This window comes from Lissotriton helveticus, chromosome 12, assembly GCF_964261635.1.
Source record: "Lissotriton helveticus chromosome 12, aLisHel1.1, whole genome shotgun sequence".
NCBI classification, from domain to species: Eukaryota; Metazoa; Chordata; class Amphibia; order Caudata; family Salamandridae; genus Lissotriton; species Lissotriton helveticus.
This window is the reverse complement of record NC_136073.1, coordinates 764,639,798-764,660,061: the sequence shown is the minus strand read 5'-3', so window position 1 is coordinate 764,660,061 and position 20,264 is coordinate 764,639,798. Positions and strand designations below refer to the sequence as shown.

The following is a 20,264-nucleotide window of genomic DNA, read 5'->3' as shown; positions in this document are numbered from 1 at the left end:
CTCGGTGCTGTGACTGAACCTAAACCTGATTATGTGGTGTGTTGTAGTTGGTGTGCATCGAAATAGTGGGCGAGTTGCTGGTTAATGGCTTTCTCCATGAGCTTGGCTGGGTTTGGCAGAAGGGAGATAGGTGAACTGCATTGATCATCGTGCGTTTCCAAGCATCTGGGAATGTCGTGGTTATGATGGAGATGTTCAAGATGCAGGTGAGTACTTCGCTGTTTGTGGAGGTACCCATGTTGTAAATGTGGCGGGGGCAGGAGTCCGTCGGTGCCCCAGAGTTGATGGTCCTCATGATCTTGGCTTGTTTCTTCCACTGTGATTGCTTCCCAGGTAGTCATGGAGTGTTCGGGATTTTTTGGGGGGAGGCTGGAGGTGAGACTGAACAGGAATGTTTGAGGGTCAACATTTTTGTATGATGAGTTAAAACCAGAAACATTCACATAAAGGATTTAAAGATGGTAATAGGAGATTAGGCAAGAAATAGTATAACAGATAATTAAGGGTGATGGTGTAGGGTAGATACGGTTCAGGGTTACAGTAAGTGTTATGCTCAGGGATAAGGTAAGAGTAACATCGATGGGTTCTGTTTAGAGACACTGCCAAGTTTATATTATAAAAGGGTGGAGAAAGGATTTTTTGTATAAATAAACGGTGGATCACCATACTGAAATGACTGGTTTCTGCACAAGGAAGGACAACTGTAGGCTTGCTGGTAAGTCACTGGGTTTATTCCACAGGTAGACAGATAGGCATCACAGAAGGCCAGGATGTATAATAGTAGACCCTACATGGCCATATGGTGGGTTTCGGTCCAAGGTTGATCTTTCATAGCGCTATGGTAGATCCTACATGGTGCTACGGTGGGGCCGGGCTCAGGCCCAAGAATGTACTATGTGATCCATATGGACTACTCCATACATCATACTCAAAAAGAGACTAGGCCAGAGAATGCAGGCATAGGAAAGGGACTAGAAAGTTCAAGTTTGAATACACACAAAAATAACCCTACACTGGGTGTAACACTCCTCCATTCTTCCACTAGACAACACATGCCTCACTTGCAACTGTCCCTACAAAGAGATAGAATTCAGAAGAACAACAATAGAATAAACCAAGAAAGTAAATGTCTTTAAGTATATATATTTTTTAAACACCTTAAAAAAGGTACAAAATGACAGCATAAAAAAACAAATAAATAAGAGGAAATCATCATGAATGACACGCTACAGTAGTCACAGTTATCAAACCCACTCTATACAACTGAACCAACATGCTGCTAAGCACACACTATTCCCATCTCTAAATGACTGAACAAAGGTACAAGCACAGTTGTGATCATGTAGATTGGAACCAGCATGCCCTGAGCTGCACACAGTTGTCATTTCTAAGAAACTGGGAAATATGATACATGTCCAGGGTGTCATGGGCATAGAACTGAGAAAAATACAAAAAAGCATGAATTGATTTCTGCCAGGGGTAATTAGCCTGGGCAATGCTCCAGTGTATGTTTTTGATTGCTGCCACTGCAGTCTAGAATCAACACTACAAAGAAAAGCCTTGGACAGGGTGCGGCAGGTATCTCAGGACATGGGCAGGAAGATGACATCGGAGGAACACATCGGCATGGGGCGCTGCCTGAGTCCAAGGAGGCCTGTGATGATAACTCAGCACACTACGTGAAGAAGATATAACTGCTTCTCTGAACAGGAAGAGGCAAGGGAGAATTTGTGGACGCTAGAAAAAAGTTGTAGGAATTTTGGACTGATCAACCATCTTACCGTTGTCGACGCCTCCAACCCTCTCAGATCTACATTCAACACCCGAGCTCCAGGTCCCATAGATGGGCACATTGTTGGAGGAAGTATCAAATGGGCCAAGGAGAGATCAGTTAAGCCCAATTAAAAAGACAGGATCAAGGGAAGCTAATGTCTCCCATGAAAAAGGCAGAGTGAGGTGAGTGAAACATCTTGTGCTCAAGGGTGCTGGATGTGGTGCAAACAGGACTTTGAGCTGTAGCTGCCTGCCTTCCCCTGGTGAAGATGATGGTCAGTCTGTTGAAACTCGAAGTTTTTAAGAGCAAATTCAGGACAGGCCCACCTTTAGTGAATTAGGAAACCTATATTACACATTTGTAGAAAAGGACTAGAGGACTCTGCTTAAAGGAGGAACGCTTGACCCCAAATATCGACAGACCACAAAAAAGAGATAGAGTCTAAAGACAATGTTGTGTGGCTGTTTCTATAAAAAGTATAACAATGTTATCAAAATGTGACAATTACAATAGACAGTAAGTGCTTAAGAAGGATGTTAGCATGATCAGCTGGGGAAAACATGGATACGAACCCATGCCGCATGGAGAAATGTTTGAGTCCTCGAGAAAAAGAAACAGAAGAAGGGGAGAGAAGAAACTTCACCTCAATGTCCCAGCAGAGTGAATGAAAAAATGGTCAAGGCCATCTCTGGAGAGTAAAGTATGTCCATATCTTAAGCCCCTCTACACTGACTTTTCAAATCATGCTAGATATACAAACAATAGGGTATCTGGTCCCTATTCAGTTTTCCCATTGTTAAACCAGAAGTCCAAAGAATTGGGACAGGCTTTACTGCCCCCTACAATCATACCCATCTCAGACACGGGAGAAGGGGCTTGAATTAACACAGAATAATGATGGGCACCGGAAAGATAGTACAAGACCATCTACAAACGATAAAACTGTGGGCCAGACTCTAACTGGTCTTCTGTAGACATGTGAAGTATGGAACTAATTTAGAAAATAAAGAAAAGATGCAGCAAAAGAGGTGTTAAGGCGCTGATCTCTACAGACCGAAAGGTCAAGAAGATACATCTCAGAAATGTTCCACTTTCTCAACTTGATCAGAACACTGCAACTTTAGCTACAAAGATCGATGGAGATTGGTACCGAAAGGCGTTGTTGAACCAAAGAGTGCTTCAGCAATCTACAAGGCAAAACTGGTGTTAGATAATCATTGCCGAGGCGTGAGCTACCCGGAGGTAACCAGCATTGTCTTTAAGCAAATTCGTACTCCCTGCATACCCGAAACAAAGATGCAACCAATAGAAAGAAAAACAAAGCCTGAAATTAACAACTCTCAGTAGGAGCCATCCTCATATGTAGTCGAACTCTGGATCAGAGACTGAATCAGTAGCAAGTTATTACTATGACATAAAATTCAGAAATTAAGGTACTGGTCTCTTTGACATCAGACGTTTAAGAAGAGTGTGACGAGCAACTACATCAGAAGTCAACTATTGCTTGGGCCAAAGAAGAGTGGTCGTCACCGACACAATGGAGGATCTCATCTGTCACATCCTTCTGGATCTCCACTGAATTAATCATACGCAGCAAATGACAAAAAAACCGTCTTGGAGTTCAAAACACAGTGGCTTGGCTTGAGGAACAAAACTGAGACTTCCCAGTGGGATCCATGCTGTAGAGGAAAGGATGGAGATTCTGGAATGGCATTGTCAGCACTTAATACCATGAATATTCAACCAAAAATGCTCCAGAATCAGAAAGAACAAGAAAACTGCTTCAGAAACCTCAATTTTGCATTTTGTGGAGGTTCCTGAGGGGTGAGAGATTATTAGTGGAATTAAAGAGTTTGGGAGCAATCTTATGAAAGAATGGTTTCTTGGAGGCCTTTCAGGACAGAGGAAATTGACAGTTACTAGGTTGGAACTAATCTAGTTCCAAAAACCAAAGAAAGAATGCCACCTTCAAAATGTCTTTCTTTTTTTAGGACTACTGAATATCTTGACGGTGGCCGAGAACCTAGCTAAGAGGTTTAGCCATTCCCACCCAAAATTAGCATATAAAAATGTAAAGTATTATCTTTAGGAATAAAAAGATTAAAGATACGCAAGTGTGAAAGGTATAGCCACTCCCTGGAACAGAGACCAAGAAAGGGCAGGAAAACAACATGATGAGGAGATACATTATAAAAATGAAGGGACATATTTTGCCATCTATGTCTTTTACAATTGATTTTGATATGTGAATGTTTTATGGCAGAGCTGGCAGGTGGAGTGCATAGCCCAGTGATTCATTTGAGCCGGTGGTTTACAGTGCTCGGCACTGGCAGTTAATTGCCGGAACCTGCACTTATGACAGCTGCAGCATGGAGGTGCTGTTTGTGTAATTTAAAGATGAGCGGAAAAACAGTTGTTTGCTAATTCAATATACATTAAAAACAACTAATACCTGCCACCCAAGCCATTCTTAAAACATTGGCAGCCTTGAACAGTCTGAAATATCACACTGGTAGCATTATGATGGTAAGTAATTGTGTAGGTACAGTGGCAATGTGTGGTGCAAACTGCGCTGCCCGCTTGTCAAGGGCCCCAGCACTAATTTCTTTTTTTTTTACAAATTAAGCCCTGGCATAGCCCAAACACTAAACCCACATCTTCTATTAGATAACCCCTATGAACGCTTTATGAGGTGCAATGGGGTTGATGGTCGCACTTATCTGCTAATCCGAGAGTCAAAAAGTTCAAAGATGGGTGGGAAGGGGTGTGAGATTATGACATTTTAAGTTTGGGTGGAAGATGGTGGGAGGTGATCGATTAAGGGACCATAAAGAAGGTGGCAAGGTAATTCTTTAAGTATAGATTATGTAACGAAGTAAAAAATTAAAATAGTGACTAGGAAAATTATTATCTATGGATATGGAATGGATTGGCTCTAAGGAGGTCTTTGTGCCCTTTTTGGGAAAACTAAAACTGATGTAATCATGATGTTAGAATCTCAGTTTGTGTCTCGGGTATCCCCAATGTATAAAGACTTGGCCATGGGTACAGAAGTACTTTATTCTAATGTTCCTTTTATTTTTAGCTATGTCAACCAACTAACAGGCACAAACGACTACTACTTACAAAAACAACTTACTACTTCCTCTTTTAAATCCATTACCATCATTCTATCCCTACTCTAAACTCGATTAAGCATGCAAGAAATCAAGAACACAAACCTAACACATAAAATGCACACAAAAATCATTTAACTAATCTGATAACTATTAACCTCTGATCCCGGGTTTCAGAATAGCATGCTATTCGCCACAGAGCGCTTCAACGCCTCGTTAGGGCTTGTAAGCACTATATAAATACAATTTACAATTAAAATAACTCTCCAATAGCCAATTAGCAGAATCCACTCAAAGAGGTTATGCTGGAGCTGGCAAAATGCTTCCCACGACAGGTTTTATGGGTTGATATTATATTTTCACACTTTAAACTACTGCAAACTAGATATGGATTGGTCGATGTCTGAAAAGCATCTCATCAGTGGGGAACTGTTTGTACTTTTTATTTATTTATAAGTAAAATGCATAATAGCCAGGATGGAAATGGCTATATCTTGACTTCAGATGTATCAACCTGTCTGGATATGGGTCTCTAATGATCCCGTGCATTATTGGATACATCATGTATTTTATTGTTTGTAAAATAGGGAGCTTGACCTCACCGAATCAATATTATACCTATTTTTTGACAGCAGATATGACTTGGTTAGTAGACGCCAAGCATCTGGTGAATATTTTCTGCTCAGTGAGTGACCTCATTGCGGTGAATCGTGTAGGAACGTTTTAAATGCTATTGTAGAAGTATTTTGATTTCATTTGCAGATGTCATTTTTTTTTTAAACTGAAAAATGTCAGAATATATTACTTACGTTACTCGTTTCGAAAATATTATTTATTTTTTTGCTCTGCTCCAAATAAAAAATGTAAAACAAATAAAGTCTACCCTCAGCAACAAACCAATACTCGGGTAACACTAGCAGGTTCATTATACATTTAGAGGCGCTTTTCTGACCCAGGCTAGAGGTGAACCACGAGTAAACTTTGCAGGCAGTGAAAGGGGGGTAGGGCATGTCGTTTGTGCTGTGCCCTTTTTGTTTGGCTCCTGCCCATAAGAAGGGGGGCGGGAGAGAGGAGGGGTAGCGAGATAATGGCTGTAAGACATACTTGCTGGCGGACACACCCCGCTATCTCTCCGGCTGAATAGACTCAAACCGGTTGTATAGTAAGGAGCTATAACCACCTGGCCAGGAAGACACGGGTGGGGCTTGCAGCTGGAGGACAGCTTAATTCTTTTATTTGCAAATAAAGTTCGTATTTTTTTTAAGCTCGTCGCCAAATGAAAGAACTTCTGCAGCAAAGTCTCCTTGATGAAAGGACACACCCAGGTAAAACGTTTGCTGCTTCAATCCAGTCCCAAATAAATAAATACATAAAAAAAAAAAAAAAAATTATATATATATATATATATATATATATATATATATATATATATATATATATATATATATATTCACGCTCCAAGGTTGTCCACCATGCGAGTAGCACGCGAGCAGCAGCTTTATTTATGTGTAGGTGAGGACGGGGATCCGCTTGTAGACGCCGCTCCGTAATGGATCTGCCCGACGCGTTTCGAAGCTCCATCTGCTTCTCTTCAGGGGCTTTAACGGAAGCGGTGGAGAAGTGTAGCGGGTGCGCACACCGCTTCCATTAAAGCCCCTGAAGAGAAGCAGATGGAGCTTCGAAATGCGTCGGGCAGATCCATTACGGAGCGGCGTGCTACTCACATGGTGGACAACCTTGGAGCGTGAATATATATATATATACACACACACACACACACACACACACATGTATACATACATATACACACATATATACATATATATACACACACATGTATAAACACGTATATACATATATATACACACACATACACACACATGCTGTCCCTCTAGCAGCAAGTCAACACTGCCCATCAGTAGTAACCAACAAATTACCACCTCTTTACTTGCTGGGATGTGGGCTATCCTTGTGCTTTCTCCAGTACTCCGTGCAGAGATGTGTGGAAAAGTAAATTTTGCCATGTTCTGTGTCCCTACGAGTCCTCCATCATATGTTATCTGTGCATGATTGATATGCATATGTATTCCCTATGTTCGATTAAAGACGCAATTACAGTTGTGTCCACCTCTAGTATGTCAGTTTCCAGTTCTCGTGAATACTACGAATATCAGGCCTATGTAAAGTTACGTTGCCACGTTTCTCAGTGTGCACGTTATTCCATTGTAAAGTCCCCGTTTCTAGGCCTCAAAAGGGCCTGGACACCAGATTCAGCTCCTGACTCCTGAAGCCTCGCTGAGGAGCGATACAGCCCCCACCTGTATCCTCGACCCTTCACTTACTTCCTGCCTCGCAGTGCCCGGCTCAGCCTGGTTCTGCCTCTGAGTCTGCCAAGAGTATGTTATGATTCCAGTTATCAGTTCAGTCCTCCTTCTCTGCATTCCTAAAGCTACTGAATCGCATCAATAGTTTCCGTCATTGTCTAGCCTTTACGTCTCCATGTAAGAGAAATACTGCATTTAATGGTCATTTAATATTCTTCATCACGCACTACATGTAGAATAATGCATGCTCCAGTCTTAGAGTCTGTTCGCCTCTACCCCGATAACTTTTGGATTCTATCAACATGTTCTCTAAACATTAGATACTAGATACTGCTTAGGTACATGTCGCCCTGACTCTCCAGACTTCAGTCTCTGCTCCTAGCACAGAGTTCATAGCCCCCAGCTTCTCCTAGTAACACGTCATTGCCAGTTTGCGCGCACCATTAGGTCAGAGGTCCCGGCTCCTTAGGTAGCCCCCTCCATGTTTCCGCCCCATTTATGACATATTCTGTTACGTTTGCATCACATGTCTATGTATACGGCCCTGTTACACCCATTTTTCACCCTTATCTTTCGCGACTGCTATTGACCACACCCACTGCTCCGCCTATCGTATGTATTGTAATGCAACTGTTTTAGTATATATGATCATGTCTTGTTATTTAATGTTACGCCGATTCCGACCCTGCCCCCGGCAGCGCTGCCATCCTGTTCCCGTGCAGGTCGTCCTGTTCCTGTCCTTTATGCTGTAATAAACCTGCAAAACTCCTACTACCTCGAATCTTGACTCTTATTTTTTGAGCTATCTGTTATTCATTTATCCATTCAAAAATAGAGGTATTATTTATTTATTTACCACATAATGGCGCCCGAACAGGGACTTGCCCTTTCCCCACGCGTCGGTGAAGCCACGCCGACCCCCTAACCCTCTGCAGTCGTGACGGAACTCTTCTGCGCACCGGCAGATATTTCTGCTTTAAGTATCCCTCAGGCCCACGGAGGAGACGGAGGAGGCGGTCCAGCATCCAGACGAGACGGTGGAGGAACGCGGCGAGTCCCGACCAGAGCCCAAGCCGAGAGTTCAAGGTCCGAGGTATCCGGAGGCCCACCTGTAACAGAAGTCCGAAGTTCGTCCGTCCGGCGTCGAAGCAGTCCAGTCCAGTCCGAGGCCTTCCGTTCTTGCTGCCCGGTGAGTACCGTTCCTGGGGTAGTATCTAGACAGGGTCAATCTAATTGACTCTGGTCCGTGGGTTGGTGGTACACAGACCCACAAACGAAGTGTCCACTTCGGTGGATGCGGGTCCTGACGTATCTCTGTATGAGACCGGTAAGTTTCGTACTGTTTCAGCAGTGCATCTAGTTTCTGTTCTAAGTCAGTTCTGTTCTCGAGAAAATTCATGTATTCTGTTTCCCGTATTCCAGGTAGTATTCTGTTCGAACTGTTATTCTGAATGTTATTCATGTATTTTAATGTCGTGGTATGAGTGTGAAGTAATTATCGTGTTTATTGTGTATTGTGTTGTGTCCAGATTATAGTTCAGTCATGCCGCTCTTTTCAAAACTGCGTCAGTTAAAAACCAGAAAAGGTCTGCTAGAAGCAGCAGTTCCTGTCCCGCCTAGGGACAGTCCAGGTCATTTTATGTATCAAAAGCATGGCATAAGTGCCATACTATATCTAGATTTATGGGTAGAGTATACCAAACAGTTAGAAGAAAAGTATAGATGGCCTGTATCAGGCACATGGGATGCCGAGTGCATCATGAGAGTAGAAGAACCATTATGGAAAAAGAAAGCCAGACAGTCACAGAAAGATGCCATTGAGTTATGGCGCAAAGAATCTCATAAAAGAACCGAAAAAAGAAATCAGAAAGTCAGAATTAAGTAGAGAATCCTTAGAACGAGCCCAAGAAAGGCAATTAATCGAGATTGGTGAACGAGTTAAAACCGAACAGTCAGACAGACAGAGGCATGCTCTTATTAAGGGTATGTATCCTCTTCTTGCCGAGGGCTTGCCAAAAGCGACCCCAGAGGCATCCAGTAATTTCCCGCCACCACTAGTTCCGACCAAGCTACGTCACAAACTGACCGCAGCTGATATTTTCATTTCGTCCTATTTGGACGACACAGTCCCAGAATATGCAAATCCTGTTCCTACTCCGCCAGTCCCTGTAAATCAGGCACTTCCCGCTCCTCCAGACACCGGAGTACCTGTTACGGTACCCCCGGTCCAGCCCGCCATACAAGTCCAGCCTGCATTTCCATTTCCCACTCTGCCAGGACGAAGAGCATCAGTAGACGACTCTAGTTTAGGGGCCGCAGGGGGAGGTCCTCCTCAAACCCCGCCGCCACACAAGCGTTTAACGTTAGCCGAATTACATGCACAAGCGTCACAGCGTACGCCCAGATATCAGTCTGTTGCAGAAATAAGAAAAGCCCTTACCGAATGTGGCTATGATCCAGTCCCAGGCGAAGATAATATGGTTTTATATTCATTACGCGTGAGAAAGGTGACCGAGTATCTAGTCACCCTACCAGATATGAAAGAAGATCTAGACAGAATATATCGTTTCATCCGTACAGGGAATGATCCAGAAAGTATTAGTGACGTCATGTGCCAAAGAAAAGTTGAAGTCCAGCTCATGATATTAAAGTTTCTGATTAATTGTTTAATACGAGAACAAGATTATCCGACCAAAGATCGAGCCGAAATGAAAATCCTGACAAGGTGGAGTGATAATATAGCCGAGGGTAAGCACAAGACTATCAGTAGTATAGAGAGTATGTACAAGAAAATCCGTAAAGAAATAATAAGGGTACACGAACAACGTAAAGAAGCACAAGTAAGCGAGAAAGAAAATGACTCTTCTACAGAAGAGGTAGAGGACGAGAATCCCGACAGAATAGCGTATGTAGGAAAATCTAGATTTCCAGATCGCCATTTGCGCCTAGAACACAAGTCAATTTTTCATCATCCAGCACCAGAACAAGGTTCTCTGGAACAAGTATTTCAAGTTACCGATCACATTCTGAAATCACGAATCGGTTATAGCGAGTTAAGTACCATGCATGAACAAGAACTAGTCCGATCAGCAGTCCGATGGATTACTGATTCTACCACTTTTCCAGACGAAATAGTGGCACAAATGTTTCTGAAATTGCCCCCAGCCGAGCAACGACTGGTGGGTATGTATATGATCCAGCACCTCATTACATTGTATGAGGGTCAACATTCTGATCCAGGTCCGTTACACGATGTCCTGAACGAGTTACTCCAGTATAGATGGAAAGGTTTAGGTACCGATTTAATTAGTGTCATTCTGGAACAGCGCCACAAATATAGTATGTTTTTGAACCCGCATTTTGTTCATGTCTCACCCCCAGAAAGTAAACCCTTTTACATAGACAGACAGAATCCGTTACGAGAAGTGCATCCAGTTAAGACAGACGGTGGTGAAATGCAACGCGTGTTTGTTTACACCCCGATCACAAAGATGGAACTCTTAGAGATGAAAAAGTTAATTCCCTGTCATGATAAAGATCCAGCAGGGTTCCACCGAGAATTAAAAGACATGCTCCGTATGGGAGAATACACGTATCCAGATATCATTCAAATGTTAAAGGTCCTGTTGCCCGCAGGGGTATATGAGAAACTCAAGGAAAAGGAATGGGAAGTGGGAGAGAAAAAGATCGATTGGACAGTCCTAGAAGCTGAAGACAAGGCACGAGTACCAGGTACCGGTCTTGGAGATAAATGTAAAGAATTACCTGAACTATTAATACAAGTTTTGCCTAGATTATTAGCAACTAAAAAGGAAGACTGGGATGCAATCTCAGCCTGTAAACAGAAACAAGACGAAGACACTAGTGATTATTATTCTAGATTTGAAAAATGTTTTATTATAAACAGTGGCCTCAAGACGAGTAGCGAGTCATACCCTCATCTTTTTGTTACTAAATTAGTCGAGAATTCAAGTCCACAAATTAAAAACCGAGTTTTGAAAGTCGAAAGTACCTGGCAAGCTAATACCCCGTCCCAAATGTTACAGATGCTTCAATATCACCAGAATAGAATCAGAGAAGAACAAGATCACGAGAGAAAACGTATGAAAGACACGAAAATGAAAGTACTAGTTGCACAATCTGTTCCTCAAGACAGTCAGAAAAGGGGTCCGAATCAAGCCAGTCATCCTGCAGCTCCCGTTAAAGGGAACTGCAATTATTGTAAACAGCCAGGTCATTTTATAAACGAGTGTGCAGTTCTGAAACACAACATAGCTACCGGTAAGACTAAAGAAAGACCACGTCCGCCTAGACAAGAACAAGTTACACAGACTCCTCAGTCACAGAATGCACCACAGACAGTTACAGCACCGCAGCCCATCGCTGCAACACAGCATGTTACACAGCAGATGTACCAGTATGCACAGTCTGAGTATCCAGAGTATCAGCCGTATTCATGAAACAGCCTAGAGAGGGAGGTAGGCTTGCCTCTCATCGAGATACCTGTAGATCAAGAAGGTCCCTATGTTCACAGTCAAGTATTAGGGAAAGACAGAAAGTTTTTGATTGATACAGGGGCAAGTAGGACCACCATCAGTCACGCCGAAGTTCCAGGGGCTCCGCTCTCAGGCTCAAGAAATGTTTCCCTTGGATTTTCAGGAAAACCTATTGTAAATGAAATATCAAAGCCAGTTACTCTAGAAGTAGGTCCATTGTCCCGCACTACTGATCTGTTACTTACTAAGTCATGTCCAGAGAATCTATTAGGCATTAAAACACTGAAAGAGTTAGGTGCAGTTATATGCTGTTCCCCAGAGGGAATACGATTGTTCCTACGTGACTTCAAGGGTCACTATGTATTACGAGATTTTGATCCCAGATTGTCCAATGTTCCGCAGCATCTATGGGCGCAAGGTCCAACTGATGTTGGCTTTATGCAAATCACACCCCATCGTGTGACTCTCAAGCCAGGTGTAGTCCTGCCACGAATCAGACAGTACAGATTGCCACCTGAGGCTGTAGCAGCCTTATCCAAAATTATTGACGAGCCCATGGCTCAAGGAGTAGTTGTAGAAACTGACTCCAATGTATGCAATTCTCCGATCATTCCTGTTATGAAACGTACTGATCCAAATGCACCTCCAGTATATCGTTTAGTGATTGATCTCCGAGAACTTAATAAATGTATTATTCCCCAGTATCCAGTTGTCCCAGATATCTCTTCCCTGTTGACAGCCATTGATTCCGAAGCCTCATTTTTTACTGTCATAGACCTCAAGAACGCGTTTTTCAGTGTCCCCATTCATCCAGACAGCCAGTTTCTTTTCGGATTTTGTTTAAATGGAAGGAGCTATATGTTCACACGCGCTCCTCAAGGTTTCACAGAAAGTCCTAGTATTTACAGTCAAGCACTCGAGACAACTAGACAACATTCACATGCCAACTGACACTGCCCTGCTCCAGTATGTCGATGATCTCCTGATCACAGCCCGTTCTGAACGTGCTTGCGAGCGAGCATCCCTTACAGTCTTGTATTTCCTAGCCGAGATGGGACACAAGGTGTCCCCTTCTAAGCTTCAATTCTGTGTCCAGCAAGTGGTCTACTTAGGACACTTACTGTCCAAGAGGGGTAGGCAGTTGACACCAGACCGTATTCAGTTAATAGCGAGTCTTCCTCAGCCCAAGACCCAGAAGGAGGTACGTGCTTTTATTGGCCTTACTTCTTATTGCAGACAATGGATTCCTCAGTATGCATTTCTAGCTAAACCACTGATACAGTTAACGACACAGGAGGCAGCCGTATCGACTGTCCTCCCTTGGACATCTGAACATACACTCAGTTTCAATGAGTTAAAGAAAGCCCTATGTCAAGCTCCAGTTCTAGCAACACCGAACTACAGTAAGCCTTTTACACTTTTCGTCACTGAACGTGAAGGTACAGCGTTATCTGTTCTCACACAAGATCAAGCAGGACAATACAAGCCCTGTGCTTATTTTTCGAGCACATTAGATCCTGTAGCCCAGGCTCTGCCTGCGTGCCTCAAGTCAGTTGCAGCCACAGCACTAGCTATCAGACAAAGTGATTCCATAGTATTAGGACATTCCTTGACAGTACAAGTCCCACACTCCGTGGAAGTTCTTTTAAACCGAACACAAACTCAGCACTTGACAATTGCACGTTTAACAGGTTATGAATTGACACTGTTCCAGCCACACATAGAAATCAGACGCTGCAACGTTTTAAATCCTGCTACATTGTTACCATCAGTTACTTCGAATTCTGCCACACACGACTGTGTGGAAGTAGTTAACATCATGACAAAGCCAAGACAAGATCTGACAGATATTCCATTACCAGATCCAGACCTGACACTTTATGTGGATGGTTCATGTATGAGAACAAGTACAGGAGAACTAGTCGCCGCGTATGCAGTGACTACCGACACCGACGTTATAGAGACACACCGTATTGACACCCTGTCTGCTCAAGCAGCAGAGCTAGTTGCTCTGACTCAAGCCTGCATACACGCCAAGAACCTGAAAGTTAATATTTACACAGATTCACGTTACGCATTTGGAGTTGTACACGACTTTGGAGTGCTCTGGCAAGAGAGAGGTTTCATGACTTCTCATGGAACCAAGATTCAGCATGGTCTCCTTATTCAGGCTCTGTTAGATGCAATACATTTACCGACATCTATTGCTATCATGAAGTGCAAAGCACATACGAAAGTTACTGACACTATTTCTCAAGGTAATGATCTAGCAGATCGCACAGCCAAGCTTACAGCTCAGACTCCAGACATTCCAGTTAATAAGGCACCGACACCTACTCCAGATCCGACTACATGTATGACAGTTAAAGACCCTACTCAAGATGTCATAGATATCCAGTTACATGCTACTCCCGATGAAATCAAGAAATGGTCCGAACAAGGAGGGGTACAGACAGATCAAGGATGGTTACCGAAGGGTAGAGCCACATGGTTTCTCCCCGACTCTATGGTTCAAGTCATTATTAATACCGCACATAGTCCAGCACATTTAGGAGAAAAAGCTATGTTAGGCAGTATCCAGAACATTTGGTTCAACAAGCATTTACGAGCTGCAGCCAAGCAGAAAGTCCGTACCTGTATGATATGTTGCCAGTTTAATCCAGGTAAAAGTGTCCCGGTGGAACAAGGTGGATTCCAGCCCCCTGACCACCCTTTTGAAGTCCTCCAGATGGATTACATTCAGATGGAGCGATGTCGAGGTTTCAAGTATGTCCTTGTAGTTGTATGCGCTTTGTCCAGGTGGACGGAGGCATATCCAGTCCCAGATTACACAGCCGCGACCACTGCCAAGCAGTTGGTTCGTGAGTTCTTCCCCCGTTACGGACTCCCTAGAGTCGTATATTCTGACAACGGCCAGCCATTCTCATCTGAACTCATGAAACACGTGTCCCTTTTGTTAGGGTACGAGTGGAAGTTCCATTGTGTACGCCATCCTGAAGCAGCTGGTCTCGTAGAGAGACATAATCAGACCCTGAAAATTCGAATTGCAAAAGTTTGTCAAGAGAAAGGTGTGGACTGGCTCATAGCTCTGCCGGTCGCCCTGTTCTATATGCGCATGGTCGCACATTCCAGATCAGGTCTGTCCCCGTATGAGGTCGTTTTCGGCCGCCCCCCTAACATGTGGGGTACTCCTAGACCCCGAAGTATTACCGATGTTTCAAGTAATATGCTGACAGATTACCTAGCTTCCTTGATGTCTGCCCTCAACTCTTGTCGTTCACAGGTTGCTGCCGCATTTCCAGACAATACCGAGGTGGCACCGCATGAAATCGTTCCCGGATCCATGGTCCTAGTGCGAAATTTCGATCGCTCAAGTCCGCTGGAGGCTCGCTGGAAGGAGCCCCGACAGGTCCTCCTGGCCACCCGTACAGCCGTGAAGTTGGAGGGACGCAAAGGCTGGGTGCATCTTTCGCATATCAAAAGGTTTCATGGATTGAAACCAGTTTCAAAGAACATTTCCGAGGATTCAAAGGACTGCCAAAGTACTATTCTTAAGGACTGTCCCGCAAAAGACACTGATACTGCACCCTCCCTGTTAGAGACAACTCCGCAACAGGAGTATAAGCTTAAGTTAAGGTCTAGTAAAATAAGTCAGCCAGTTTGATTGTCTAAGTCCTCCCCTAGGTGAAACGGTTAGACCGGTTTCTGACATGTATAAAATAGACCCCCATAGTGAGAGAGTTAGTCAAAACTCAATCCGATGTATCGTTTTTCTAAGTTTCATATTATTTCTCAGTGTTATGATTTCCTGCACCAGTTATGCGTTTTATCTGTATTTTCCAGTTTCTCATGTAAATAAGTCTGCCAATGCTACAGTAGAGCACACGTTTAGTGATCTGCCTCCTCATGAACTCTCTTACCGCCTCGCTATGCGTAACAATTCTTTCATCCGCATGTTACATTATTCACACCAGACCAGCAATGCCACTAATTGTTGGGTGTGTGGTCGACTCCCCCCTTTCCAGACCCCGAAGGGAGTTCTGCCACTCTTTCCTTATCCATTTTCACATAATGGTTCGTGTGGAGCATGGTCCACGTTAACGTCATCCTCAACAGATATGTCTTTTCTTAACAGTACATGTTTCCCAGACAAGCAAGGTCTTCCCCACAGAACAGGGTTAGATCTAGAAAACGAAGTTTACAATTTAGGTAATTATTCTTCGAATTTTATGGTCCTGAATGTTCAGTCTGATTCCACTCCAGACTTACCTGCTATTTCAGTACTACCAGTCAAAGGCGAATTATGTGTTAGAAATAATGGTTCCGTACATGTAGGCCATAGTGATTGTAATACTATTGTCAAATATAGTGACAGTGGGAAATCTATTTTCAAAGCTTCCCGTCATTCTTATTTTATTTGTGGTCAGACCGCATATGTCCGTCTGCCCCTCGATTGGGAGGGAACCTGTTACATTGCCTTCCTACTGCCACCTGTTTTCCTAGCCCCATCTGATTATCATAGAAACACACATCTAGTACACCTTAGACATAGAAGGGAGTCCCCCATTGTCGATTATACTGAAACTGCTCTAGAACAGTATACAGATTTCAATAGAGGTTTCTTCTTCTTTATAGGACCTATCCAGAATAGTAAGCTAATCCGTAGGTTAACCAGAACCCTTGAAGCAGTAGTTAATGAGACTGCCTCTGCTCTAGGTAACTTAACTGAAGAGCAATCTGCTATGAGATTTGTCGTTTTACAGAATCGTCTCGTCCTTGACGTCATACTGGCCGATAGTGGCGGGGCCTGTAGAGTCATCGGATCTAGTTGCTGCATTTTTATTCCAAATAACGCGCCGTCTGTTTATTCAGCTATAACCAGACTCCATAAAATTGCCCATCTGTTACACCAAGATCCAGGCACCTGGACATGGTCCGGTTGGTTCTGGAATATAATTTCCGCTTGGGGATGGAAAGTCTTGTCCTTTCTAGGTATTGCAGTAGCGATCATATTCAGCTGCTGCCTCTGTATACAATGTGGCCCTGCGATTTGCGGCATTTGTGCTACCTCTTGTATTCCTAGTCCCAAGTCCCGTTCTAAAACCCGTTCCCAGAAAATTTGAGACGAGCAAATGATACTGTATGAAATGATAGATGGTATCATGAATATTGATGTTTCCTGAAGGAAACGTAGTGACAAGGAGGGAATGTGGAAAAGTAAATTTTGCCATGTTCTGTGTCCCTACGAGTCCTCCATCATATGTTATCTGTGCATGATTGATATGCATATGTATTCCCTATGTTCGATTAAAGACGCAATTACAGTTGTGTCCACCTCTAGTATGTCAGTTTCCAGTTCTCGTGAATACTACGAATATCAGGCCTATGTAAAGTTACGTTGCCACGTTTCTCAGTGTGCACGTTATTCCATTGTAAAGTCCCCGTTTCTAGGCCTCAAAAGGGCCTGGACACCAGATTCAGCTCCTGACTCCTGAAGCCTCGCTGAGGAGCGATACAGCCCCCACCTGTATCCTCGACCCTTCACTTACTTCCTGCCTCGCAGTGCCCGGCTCAGCCTGGTTCTGCCTCTGAGTCTGCCAAGAGTATGTTATGATTCCAGTTATCAGTTCAGTCCTCCTTCTCTGCATTCCTAAAGCTACTGAATCGCATCAATAGTTTCCGTCATTGTCTAGCCTTTACGTCTCCATGTAAGAGAAATACTGCATTTAATGGTCATTTAATATTCTTCATCACGCACTACATGTAGAATAATGCATGCTCCAGTCTTAGAGTCTGTTCGCCTCTACCTCGATAACTTTTGGATTCTATCAACATGTTCTCTAAACATTAGATACTAGATACTGCTTAGGTACATGTCGCCCTGACTCTCCAGACTTCAGTCTCTGCTCCTAGCACAGAGTTCATAGCCCCCAGCTTCTCCTAGTAACACGTCATTGCCAGTTTGCGCGCACCATTAGGTCAGAGGTCCCGGCTCCTTAGGTAGCCCCCTCCATGTTTCCGCCCCATTTATGACATATTCTGTTACGTTTGCATCACATGTCTATGTATACGCCCCTGTTACACCCATTTTTCACCCTTATCTTTCGCGACTGCTATTGACCACACCCACTGCTCCGCCTATCGTATGTATTGTAATGCAACTGTTTTAGTATATATGATCATGTCTTGTTATTTAATGTTACGCCGATTCCGACCCTGCCCCCGGCAGCGCTGCCATCCTGTTCCCGTGCAGGTCGTCCTGTTCCTGTCCTTTATGCTGTAATAAACCTGAAAAACTCCTACTACCTCGAATCTTGACTCTTATTTTTTGAGCTATCTGTTATTCATTTATCCATTCAAAAATAGAGGTATTATTTATTTATTTACCACAGATGGAGGGGTTCCGAGATGTACACCCAGTGTTTCTTTCTTATGCGCCCTTCTGAGCCCTGCTTCCACCCTGGTCTTGGTGGGGGCTGTGTAGTGCCAATTCTGATGCTTGGCCTACCATTCCCTACCTTTGATGGGCTTGAGGCTGGGATTACATTTCAATTCTATCTGCTAAGGTGGATCCTCCTAACAAATACTGAGTTGAGGAAGTGTCGAGGAGTTAATGCTCCCATTACTTCACTGTAATCCCATTACTCTATATGTACTTCCTCGGTCCAGTCCATGCGACCTCCCACCTCCCTTTGAGCCGTTGCACCATATGTGCGGTTTTTCAACACCGCATCCCTAAACTACTGCACGATAACTCCCTTGTCGAGTACCTACAGTGACTACAAATGTCAATAAAAACACTTTTCGACCCTAGGGGCTTACAGGAAGCTAGGGTCAGAATGATTCCATACAGATTGAAAGAGACACAACTGGCCCTGAAGAAGTTCCAAAATATGAGACTGAAACACGTTGGTTGTTACCTTTTAAGATGTAATGAAGGGTGTTATATTAAATACTATGTGCCACTGGAAGAAATTAAATAGTCTTCAAGCAGAAACAAACATCTGAGACTTTATGAATTGTTGACTCGTTTTAAAATATTGAAACATAAATCACACTATGCCCCTCCTATTGATAACAGACTATTGACATACATAGGAGTTGGAGGCAGTCGGCTTGGGGAAGAGGGCAGACCATGTCCATATATCAATAATGCAATTGGATTGTCACAGCGGTCTGCTTTAATGTGTCTATTATCCGTCTTTGAGACTGCCAAGCTCAGAGAAGTAATAGGAAATACGTGATCAGGTGGGGATCGCAAATTATCTGCGAGCCTCCCTCCAACTGTCATGGTTTGATCCCATTCTAGTACCTGTAACCAGTGCTTGAAATAGAAAAATAGAAGTGTAGGTAACTAGAGTACCTGCTCGTTTCTGAGAAGTGCAGGTACTCTCCCATTAAAAGTATTGCATTTCTCTTGAGACGTGCCTGTACTCTCCCCCTAAAAAAAAAAAAAACAGTACCAGTCAGTACCGGTCCATTTAAAGCACTGCCTGTAATGTTGATTCTTCTCGATAAACATATGGACAGTTAGTTACAACAAGTCCCGTCCCCAGAGTAAAAAACACATCAAACAAAAAACCGGCCCTTATCGCGAGAACTCGTGCACTGTAGCCTTGTTACTGCAACTTTTGACACTACGTATGACTCGCCACGATGACTGGATCTACACCAGATGATCGTCATGGTTACAGGGGAGTTTGCTTCCTGCAAAGCTACTGTTCAGTTTAGAGGTACAATAAATGCCCCTAATGTCACCTGGGACATACCATATAGTTATTGGGGATTATATAGTTATTGGGGATTTCTGTCACACACTCTTGTGATCCTGCACTTCTGTAAATAGATCTAAACAGAAACTACAACTCCCAGAATGCACCAAGATACAAATGTCTGGTGCTAGCTTTACGTCGTCACCAGAATGTTGTAAAGCGATCCCCATTTGGGCTCCGATGTGGTTCGTGCAATAAACGCGCTCATAACAAGTATACAGGTCTTGCGAAAGTTTACTACTCAAGTTATGGAGTCTCCTCCCGCTTCCGGCCTCCCTCCCTCCCGGCGGCGCCTTACCGTAGCTGCGGCTCCGCGCCCTCCGCTCGCAGCGGCCGAAGGGGAAGCGCTCGAAGGCCCGGCGGAAGAGGCACTGCCGCCCGCGGCTCGGGGTCCGCTCCGCCGCCATGAGCCGAGGCGAGAGGCGGCCGCTGGGGGCGGAGGCAGGCAGGCAGGGCAAGGCAAGGCTTTCTGTCCTCCGACGGAAAAAGAAAGGAGCCGCCGTGCACCTGCCACACCTCGGCGCCGCCCCCGGCCGAGCGACAGGGCCTTCACGGCAGCTGTGAGGGGAAACTGCGCACCTGCGACACCGGGGAGAAAGATGCACTTTCCTCGCATGATACTTTCGGCTTTCCTCCTGTTCTTTTTTAGCCAACAATATCCTGCAAGTTTGAGGGCTGCAGGCTAATATGACGGGGAGCGCAGGATTTATAAATTATATGGGTCGGGACTCTCACACTAAGCAATAAATAAAAAAGCATTTGCAATGCAACAGGTCTACGCA

The 20,264-nt window shown here is 44.0% G+C and overlaps 1 protein-coding gene across 1 annotated transcript in view; it reads right to left on the bottom strand.

Moving 5' to 3' along the window:
- The window catches only part of LOC144799976 (uncharacterized), a 47,769-nt gene extending 27,787 nt beyond the window's left edge, over positions 1 to 19,982 (bottom strand). Inside the window, exon 1 of the mRNA XM_078671631.1 lies at positions 19,781 to 19,982. Within this exon, the coding sequence (XP_078527757.1) occupies positions 19,781 to 19,889 (109 nt within the window). The 5' untranslated portion in view covers positions 19,890 to 19,982. The remainder of the gene's footprint in view (positions 1 to 19,780) is intronic.
- Between the last annotated feature and the right edge of the window lie 282 nt (positions 19,983 to 20,264).